At 59.4% G+C, this 10,302-nt stretch overlaps 1 protein-coding gene across 1 annotated transcript in view; it reads left to right on the top strand.

Annotated features, from left to right (window-relative positions):
- Positions 1-921: 921 nt before the first annotated feature.
- The window catches only part of EPPK1 (epiplakin 1), a 28,627-nt gene continuing 19,246 nt past the window's right edge, over positions 922-10,302 (top strand). Inside the window, exons 1-3 of the mRNA XM_032442606.1 lie at positions 922-8,513; positions 8,573-8,797; positions 9,081-9,177. Of these exons, the coding sequence (XP_032298497.1) occupies positions 1,090-8,513; positions 8,573-8,797; positions 9,081-9,177 (7,746 nt within the window). The 5' untranslated portion in view covers positions 922-1,089. The remainder of the gene's footprint in view (positions 8,514-8,572; positions 8,798-9,080; positions 9,178-10,302) is intronic.

The raw sequence follows: 10,302 nt of genomic DNA, 5'->3' as shown, positions 1-10,302 counted from the left end.
AGGGTCCTGCCGGGTGAGCTGGGGCTGCACGGGGCCCTTTGGTGCCCGCTCTGCTCGGGGTGCACACGTGTGCATGCGCACAGCTGCGCCGCTCTGCACTGCTGGTGTTTGCTCTATCGGCGCCAGGCCAGGCTGTGAGCTCAGGGCGGGACGCATGCACAGCTGCGATGCAGGCAGTCCTCACCTCGCTGCAGCCACAGCAATGCACTGTTTCTGTGCCTCACGTTGCAGTCCCGCTCACAGCGCAGCCCCCACATCAGCACAGAACACGGAGCCATTGGGTTGGAAGCAGCCTTCACAATCACAGAAGCACTGCACAGTTGGGCTGGAAACCCCCCTGCTGTGTGCTGGGTGACCCCCACCAGCTCCGGGCCCCATCCGCAGCCTCAGGCACCTCCATTAATGGGGCACCCTTGGCTCTGGGGAAGGGATTCCCCCCCTCATCCAACCCCACTCCCCCATGTTGATTTAAAGCTATTCCCTCTGGTTTGCTCTGCACAGTGCTCAGCCACCCCCTGCAGCCCCTGCACACCCAGCAGCTCTCCAAACACATCAGAGGTCGGCACTTCCCACACCCCCACTGGGGTCTGAAGTTCCTTCATGCCTTATGGGGGGCTTTGACCACCTCACCCCATTGCCCCCAGCTGCGACCCTGAGCTCTGTCCATCACAGCATCCCATCCTTGTGTGTCCTGCATGGAGCCAGCTCAGCAGCTCAGGGAGCAGCAGAGTTGTTCCTGCAATGGGGCTGGCTCTGTGCAGCGGGCAGATGCTCCGTGCTCAGCCCATGGCTGCTCAGCTTCTCTGCCCCTGGGATACTTCTCCTTTTCTTCCCCACACGAATCATAGAATCATAGAATGACCCAGGTTGGAAAAGACCTTGAAGATCATCAAGTCCAACCGCAGCCCAACCAGAACCCTATAACCATAGTACCCTATAACCATAGTACCCTATAACCATAGTACCCTAACTCTAACAACCCTACACTAAATCATATCCCTCAGTGAGTTTGAGAAAAGCCCATTTCTCACTGATTTCCCCTCTCCACAGATTGCTGTGATCGGGACACGGCACGGAGGGAGCAGGAGGATGGCGAGCAAGGCGCTGCTGAACGGGACAGCCATGAATGGGACGGCCATGAACGGCCACAGTGAGCACAGGGATGCACCAGGAGCAAACTGCCTGCCTGGTAAGAAGAAGGCAGCAGCTGGCAGGGATGTGGCAGCAGTGAACCCCAGCGCAGCACCCTCGGCAGCAGCTGGCAGGGATGCAGCAGCAACGCAGAGCAGCGGCGCAGCCGGCAGCATCGCTGGGGTGTACATAGAGGCTTCAAAGAAGATGATGAGTTTTTACGATGCCACTGAAGAGCACCTGCTGAACATGGAGCCCACACTGCTCCTCCTCGAGGCGCAAGCGGCTACGGGCGGCATTGCTGATGTGGGGCAGAAGTCACTCGTGTCTGTGGCAGAGGCCGTGCGGAGGGGGCTGGTGGGGCTGGAGCTGAAGGAGAGGCTGCTGGCTGCTGAGAGAGCGGCCTCCGGCTTCGTGGACCCCTACACGGAGGAGCAGATCCCTCTGTTCCGGGCGATGCAGAAGGAGCTGCTGGGGAGGGAGCAGGGCCTGCGGCTGCTGGAGGCCCAGCTGGCAACCGGGGGCCTCATCGACCCAGCCACGGGTGAGCGGCTCCAGGCAGAGGCTGCCTATAAGATGGGCCTCTTGGATGAGGAGATGGGGCAGCTCCTGTCTGACGGCGGCGAGGAGAGCAAAGGGTTCCTCGACCCCAACAGCATGGAGAGGGTCAGCTACACAGAGCTCAGGGGGCGGTGTGTGGTGGATCCGGCCTCGGGGTTCCTCCTCCTGCCCCTGCAGCTCACATTCGTGGGGCTGGGAGGGCGAGTGAGCAGCACGGAGCTGCGCGATGCCGGCATCATCGGCCCCGATGTGCTCAGGGCTCTGCAGGAGGGGAAGGTGTCAGCCCGGGAGGTGGCCGAGGACGATGCGGTGCAGCGGTTCCTGTGCGGCACAAGGAGCGTGGCCGGTGTGGTTCTGCCCTCTGGGGAGCGGAAGAGCCTTTACCAGGCACTGCGGGAGCACCTCCTGCTGCCCGGCGCTGCACTGGCGCTGCTGCAGGTGCAGGCCTCCACCGGCAGCCTGACCGACCCTGTGCAGAACAGGAGCTTCTCCGTGGATGAGGCCGTCAGGAGCGGCCTCGTTGGCCCCGAGCTGCATGAGAAACTGTCTTCAGCAGAGCGGTCTGTCAGCGGGTACCAGGACCCCTGCACCGGGGACATGCTGTCCCTGTTCCAAGCCATGAGCAAGGGCTTCGTCCCCAGGGACCACGGTCTCCACCTCCTGGAGGCTCAGGTGGCCACTGGTGGTGTCATCGCTCCGGGACGGCACTTCCGTGTCCCTGCAGAGACTGCGTGCCACTGGGGGTACCTGGATGAGAGCACCCTGCAGCTCCTCACCAGTCCCACCGAGGACACCAAAGGGTTCTTCCATCCCAGCTCCCAGCAGAAGCTGAGCTATGCAGAGCTGCTGGCGCTGTGCGTCACCGACCCCAGCACTGGGCTCCTGCTGCTGCCGCTCGGTGATGGACCCGAAGGGACGCGCCTCTTCCTAGACCGCAGCACCCAAACGGCTCTGGAGAACATGAAGGTGCCCATTGCTGTTGGCAAGTTCAAAGGAAAGTCGGTGTCCCTCTGGAAGCTCCTCTTCTCTGACTACATGCAGAGTGAGCAAAGAGCTGCCCTCAGCCGGCAGTACCTGGAGGGGGAGCTCTCCATGCAGGAGATGGCTGAGGCTGTCCGTGCCACCATTGAGGAAACAGCTTCTGCAGCCAACATCACCTTTGAAGGACTGAGGGGGCGTGTGACCGCTGACCAGCTCCTGAGCTCCGAGATCATCAACAAGGACCTGTTCAAGAAACTGAAGGAGGGGGAAACGTCAGCCAAGGAAGTAGTGGGAATGGACACGGTCAGGAAGTACCTGGAAGGGACAGGGAGCATCGCTGGGCTGCTGCTTCCTGAGTCCCAGGAGAAGATCAGCATCTACCAGGCCAAGAGGAAAGGGCTCTTGAGGCCAGGGACGTCGCTGATCCTCCTGGAGGCGCAGGCTGCCACAGGCTTCGTCATCGACCCGGTGGCCAACAAACATTATTCCGTGGATGAGGCTTTAAGGGCAAACGTCATCGGCCCCGATGTCTATGACAAGCTGCTGTCAGCAGAGAAATGTGTCACCGGGTACCGAGACCCCTGCTCAGGCGACAAGATCTCCCTGTTCCAGGCCATGAAGAAGGAGTTGATTGTCAAGGAGCACGGCGTGCGCCTGCTGGAGGCCCAGATCGCCACTGGCGGCATCATCGACCCCGTGCACAGCCACCGCATCCCTGTGGAGGTGGCCTACAAGCGCGGTTACCTGGACAAGAAGATGACCATCATCCTGTCAGACCCCAGCGACGACACCAAGGGCTTCTTCGACCCCAACACGGAGGAGAACCTCACCTACCTGCAGCTGAAGGAGAAGTGCGTGACGGAGCCAGGCAGCGGGCTCTGCCTCCTCCCCCTGAACAGCAGGAGGCGGCAGTTGGTGGACGCTGCCACACGAGAGCTGTTCTGCAGCTCCTGGCTGCCCGTCCGCTTCGGGCGTCTGCGTGGGGAGAGAGTCTCTGTGTGGGAGCTGCTGACCTCCGAGTACTTCAGCGAGGGGCGGCGCCGGGAGATCTTCAACCACTACCGGCTGAAGAAGCTCAGCCTGGAGCAGATCCGGGCCATGCTGGAGGAGGAGATGAAGAAGTGGGCCCCCATCAAGTTTCCGGCCCTGAGGGGCAGCGTCAGCGCGTACCACCTGATGGAGACGGGCATCATCGACAGGGCTCTGCTGGAGGAGGTGCTGGAGGGCACTGTCAGCCCCGAGGAAGTCTTGCGCATGGACTCGGTCAGAAAGTACCTCTATGGCTCCGGCAGCATCGGGGGCATCGTGCTCCAGCCCTCAAACCAGAAGATGAGCATCTACGAGGCCATGAAGCAGAACATCGTGGTACCTGGAGTAGCCCTACCACTCCTGGAGGCTCAGGCTGCCACAGGCTTCATTATTGACCCCGTGAACAACCAGAAGCTCCGTGTGGATGAGGCCGTCAAGGAGGGTGTTGTTGGGCCGGAGGTGCATGAGAAGCTGCAGCAAGCAGAAGGGGCAGTGTCGGGCTATAAAGACCCCTTCACAGGCAAGAAGATACCCCTCTTCCAGGCCATGAAGAAGGGTCTGATTGCGGACAAGCAGGCCATGCAGCTGATGGAGGTGCAGATGGCAACTGGAGGCATCATCGACCCAGCGTGTGGCCACCACGTCCCCATTGAAGCTGCCCAGAAGCGCGGGTGCCTGGATGAGGACACGAGCAGAGCCCTTTCTGAGCCCAGTGACAGCAACAAAGCCTTCTGTGTCCCAGACAGCAAGGAGAACGTGAGCTACGCTGAGCTCATCCAGCGCTGCCAGAAGGATGAGGTGTCTGGCTTCCACCTGCTGCCTCTGCTGCAGACAGCCGCTCCTGCCTACACGGATGAGCAAATCCAGCAGCTCTTTCGGGAAACCATAGTGAAGGAGAAAGGAATCTCCCTCTGGGCGCTTATCCACTCCGGGTACTTCACCGAGGAGAAGCGGAGGGACTTTGTGGAGAAGTTCCGGGCGAAGGAAATATCGCTGCAGCAGCTGATTGCGCTGGTGCTTGAGCTGGTGGGGGAGATGGAAATGAAAGCCCGCACCCACATCATGCTGGGAGGTCTGCGGGGCAGCGTCCCCGCCATCTGGCTGCTGGAGGCCGGCATCATCACGGAGAAGATGTTTGAAGAGCTGGCTCAGGGCATCCGAACTCCTGAGGAGGTGGCTGAAGACAGCAGTGTGAAGAGGTACCTGCAGGGCACGGGCAGCATCGCCGGGGTGCTCGTAGAGGCATCCAAAACGAAGATGAGCTTTTACGATGCCATGAAGAACAACCTCCTCCTGCCTGGGGCTGCCCTGAAGCTGCTGGAAGCTCAGGCGGCCACAGGGTACCTCACTGACCCCACCACAAGCCGCAGGCTCAGTGTGAGGGACGCTGTGCAGGTGGGCATCGTTGGTGAAGAGCTCACAGAGACGCTGCTCCGCGCAGAGAGGGCGGTGGTGGGCTACACAGACCCCTACACCGGGAGCCCCATCTCCCTGTGCCAGGCTGTCAGGAAGGAGCTCGTTCCCATGGCTGACGCTGTGCCTTTGCTGGAGGCCCAGCTGGCCTCAGGGGGGGTCATCGATCCCATCCACCACCACCACCTCCCGCTCCAGGCTGCATACAAGTACGGCTTCTTCGATGAGAACTTGAACCAAAGCCTCATGCAGCTGAACGACAGCACCAAGATCTTCTTTGATCCAAACACAAAGGAGAATGTGACCTACCAGCAGCTGAAGGACCGGTGTGTTCACGAGGCCGAGACGGGCCTCTGGCTCCTTCCTCTGTCCAAAGATGCCATGTTCTGTGTGGACGACCAAACCATGGAGGTGCTGAAATCTGTGACCGTCTGCATCAACGTGGGGCGGTTCAAAGGGCAGACGGTGTCCGTCTGGGACCTCCTCAACTCCGAGTACATCACGGACAGCAAAAGGAGGGAGCTGGTGCAGAAGTACAAAGATGAGAATGCCGAAGCACTGCAAGAAATCATAACCATCATCACCATGATTATCAAAGAGACCGAGACGCAAGGCAAGAAGTTTGCATTCAAAGGCCTGAGGAAAAAGGTGTCCGCCAGCGATCTGTTCCGGTCCCAGCTGATAGACAAGAAAACCCTCGATGAGCTCAACCAGGGAAAGAAAACAGTCCAAGAAGTCACCAAAATGGACTCCGTCCGCCTATACCTGGAGGGCAGCAATTTCATAGCGGGAGTCCTCATCCAGCCGAGCAATGAGAAGATGAGCATCTACCAGGCCATGCGGAAGGGCATCCTGAGGCCGGGCACGGCGCTGGTGCTGCTGGAGGCGCAAGCTGCCACCGGCTTCATCATCGACCCGGAGAAAAACAAGAAGTTCTCAGTGGAGGAGGCGCTGAAGGCCGGGCTCATCGGGTTGGAGATTCATGAAAAGCTGCTCTCTGCAGAGAGGGCTGTGACGGGCTACACCGACCCCTACACAAAAGCACCCATGTCCCTCTTTGAAGCCATGAACCAAGGGCTGATTGTGAAGAGCCACGGTGTGCGCCTGTTAGAGGCACAGATCGCCACCGGCGGCATCATCGACCCCGTGCACAGCCACCGCATCCCCGTCAAGGTGGCCTACGAGCGTGGCTACTTCAATGAGGAGCTCAACCTGATCCTCAGTGATCCAAGCGATGACACCAAAGGGTTTTTTGATCCCAATACAGAAGAGAACCTGACCTACATGCAGCTCCTGGAGAGGTGCGTTCAGGATGCAGAGACGGGGTTGTACATGCTACAGGTTGTGCAGGAAGGGGGAAAATACTTCTACATTGATGAGCTGACAAGGCAGGTTCTGCAGTCAAAGCCTCTTCAAGTGAAAGTTGGAAGATTCAAGGACCAAACTGTGTCTGTCTGGAATATTCTCTACTCTCATTATATCTCTGAGCAGAAAAGGAAAGAACTATTAAAGCAGTACAAATACAAGACTCTTACTCTGGAAGACCTTATAGCTCTCATCCTCAAAATAATTGAGGAGACGGAGCAAAAAGGAGAAGCCCTCAAAGTTAAAGGGCTGCGGGGTGAGGTGTCAGTGTCAGAGCTGTTCAACTCAGAGATCATTGACAAGAGAACTCTGGATCAGCTGCAAGATGGGAGCCTGACACTTGACAGCCTCACCAAGAAGGATGCAGTCAGAAGGTACCTGGACGGCACCGGGTGCGTCGCCGGAGTGCTGCTGCCATCAAAGAAAGAGACAATGAGCATCTACCAGGCGCTGCAGAGGGGGCTCCTCTCTGAGCAGTGTGCGCTGGGGCTGCTGGAGGCGCAGGCTGCCACCGGCTTCCTCATCGACCCGCTCACCAACAAGAAGCTCTCTGTGGATGAAGCCGTCTCATCCGGGCTGGTGGGCAGCGAGATGCATGAGAAGCTGCTGTCTGCAGAGAAAGCCGTGACAGGATACACAGATCCCCAGGCAGGCACGAAGCTCTCCCTCTTCCAGGCCATAAGGAATAAGGTAGCAGCCAAGGAGCACGGTGTGCGCCTGCTGGAGGCACAGATTGCCACGGGGGGGATCATTGATCCTGTGCACAGCCACCGCCTGCCTGTGGAGGTGGCCTACCGGCGCGGCCACCTGGACGGGGACACATTCCTGCTGATTTCTGATCCCGACCACGGCAACAAAGGATTTATAGATCCAAACATCCATGAGAAAAGCAGCTACAGTCAGCTCCTGAAACGGTGTTCTAGAGACAAAGACATGGGGCTGTACCTGCTGCCAGTCCTGGAGAAAGAAGAGGACTATTTCTACATTGACGAGCAAACAAAGAAAGCACTGCTGTCAACAAAGGTAGAGGTGTCCGTTGGGAAGTACAAAGGGAGTGAATTATCCTTGTGGGAACTTCTGTGCTCTGAGTACATCACAGAAGAGAAAAGAAAAGAACTCGTACAGAAATACAAAGAGGAATCCCACCACATTATACAGAGAATCATTGACATCATATTAAACATCATCAAAGAGAAAGAGCAGAACAGAAAAGACGTTTGGTTCCAAGGCATCAGACAGCAAATAACAGCGTCAGAACTTCTCAGTGCACAGATAATAACAGAAGAAACCATGGAAAAACTAAAGGAAGGAAAAGAGACTGCAGAAGAAATAGCACAGAAGGAGAGCGTGAGACGATACCTTGAGGGGACGGGCAGCATCGCCGGCGTGCTGGTGCCCTCCAAGGCTGATCCCACCAAGATGGAGAAGATGAGCATCTACCAGGCCATGTGGAAAGGCATCCTGAGGCCGGGGACAGCACTGGTGCTGCTGGAGGCGCAGGCGGCCACCGGCTTTATCATTGACCCAGTAAAGAACCAGAAGCTCTCTGTGGATGAGGCCGTCTCCTCTGGGCTGGTGGGCAGCGAGCTGCACAAGAAACTGCTCTGTGCAGAAAAAGCTGTGACGGGATACAGCCACCCATGCACAGGACAGAAGATGTCCCTCTTCCAGGCCATGAAGAAGGAGCTGATCATCAGGGACCACGGCGTGCGCCTGCTGGAGGCCCAGATCGCCACCGGCGGCATCATCGACCCCGTGCACAGCCACCGCCTGCCCGTCGAAGCCGCCTACCAGCGGGGAGGGGGCTACTTTGACCACGAGATGAGCCGCGTCCTGTCTGACCCCAGCGCGATACCCAAGGGCTTCTTCGACCCCAACACCACGAGAACCTCACCTATGTTCAGCTCCTGCGCCGCTGCTTGCCGGACCCAAACCAGAACGGGGCTGCTTGAGTGCTGCAGTGATGAGCAAGGGCTGGTGGCTCTACCAGCGAGCGAGACGCCCGCCAAAGCCATGCAGCCACACATACCAGCGTCAGCGGGGCTTTTCCAGCGCCAGAGCGTCCCCTCTGGAACTCCTCTTCTCTCGCTAGTCCCCGAGCACACAGCGCCAGGACCCTCCTGCGCAAGTACATAGGCGGGGACCTGAAGCCAGTCTCTCAAGATGACCGACCTTCTCAACGCCACGTCAAGCGGGGCCGCAGGTCCGGGGACCGTGCCGCCTCCACCCCAGAGATGACAAGCAGCAGGAGGCCCAGCTCCGGCCACAACGGCAATGTCGCAGCTCCCGGCAGGACGGGCAAGAGCCAGAGCGGCCTGTGACTCTGACGGCCACGCCAGCAGTGAGCGGACGAGCTGGAGCTGAGCTGAGCTGGAGCGGGCCCTGTGTCGCGCAGCATCCAGGGTCAGCGGCGACTTCCAGGCAGGAGGTCTCCCTCTGGGAGTCCTCTTCTCAGTACGTCTCCGAGCAAGCGGCACGAGCTGCTGCGGAAGCCCACGCCATGTCGGAGATTAGAAGCTGGCCGAGCTCCTGTCCCGCGTCCCATGACGCAGCCGGTAGTCGCAGCAGCTAATAGTATGTCAACACTTCGCTCTCTCTAGGCCGCAGGGTGAGAAGCCTCTGGTATCTGCGTCAGCTGCACTATCGCGGGACTCTACAACGTCTGAGCCTGATATCGCCTGGTGCAGGCTCAAGACGGTTGAGCAGGGACGCAGGATGGGCCTCCCGCTATCATTGTCATGGACGGCACGGGCTGCATCGCCGTTTGCGGCCCTCCAAGGCTGACCCCGGCAAGACAGAAGAATTCAGCATCACTAATCCGCGCAGGGCATCCTGACGCAGGGCACGGCCATGGTGCTGCTGGAGGCGCAGGCTCCACCGCTTCCTGGTCGAACCCAGTGAAGAGACCAGAACTCTCCTTTCGGATGAGGGCCGTCTCCTCTGGGCTGGTGGGATTCGTAGTGCACGAAAGCTGCTGTCGCCAGCGACCACGGTCCGTCACAGCACACCGCATCCCTCTCTACAGAACCAGATCGTCCCCATTCCAAGGATCCATGTAATAGCCTGATCGCAGGGACTCCATCTGCCGTGTCGACAGAGTAGCCCAGATCCTTCTGGCGAATCACTCCTGAACCCCGTCAAGCCGCCTACCAGGCGGGGCTACTTGACCACGAATGAGCCGTGTCCTGTCTGACCCCAGCGATGCTATACGCGAGAGAAGCCTGTCTGTCGGACCCAACCACACGAAACTCACCCTATGCTTCAGCTCTGCGCCGCTGCGTGCCGCGAGCCGCGAGCACGGTGCTGAGCGCAGCTGATGGACAAGAGTGCGGTGCTGCGTTACGCTGAGCGATGGACGCCCTCCAAAGCCTGCGGCGCACACATACCTAGCGTTGTTAGCGTGGGGCTCTTCCAGGGCCAGAGACGTCACGCTCTCTGGCATCTTATCTCTTCGTGCCCCTCTCGCTACTCCCGAGCACCAGCGCTCGCAGGACGTCCCTGCCGCAATATAGGCTTTGGGACACTAAGCATCTCCAGGATGACCGACTCTCAATGCCATCGTCAGCGGCCGCAGGTCGGGCCGTGCGCTCCACCCAGAATGGACACAGCAGCAGGAGCCAGCTCCGCCACAACGCAATGTCGGCAGCTCCCGCAGACGGCAAGAGCCAAGCCGGCCGGTGCCGAGGCCACGCAGCGGGAGCGGGAGGCTTGGAGCTGGAGCTTGAGCTGGAGCGGGCCCGGTCGTCGCGCAGGCAATCCAGGTGTCAGGCGGGCGAGCTTCCGCGGCAGGAAGGTCCCCTTGGAGCTCCTCTTCTCCAAGTA

The sequence above is a fragment of the Coturnix japonica genome, chromosome 2 (assembly GCF_001577835.2).
Source record: "Coturnix japonica isolate 7356 chromosome 2, Coturnix japonica 2.1, whole genome shotgun sequence".
NCBI lineage: Eukaryota > Metazoa > Chordata > Aves > Galliformes > Phasianidae > Coturnix > Coturnix japonica.
This window is presented reverse-complemented; position numbering and strand designations above follow the sequence as displayed.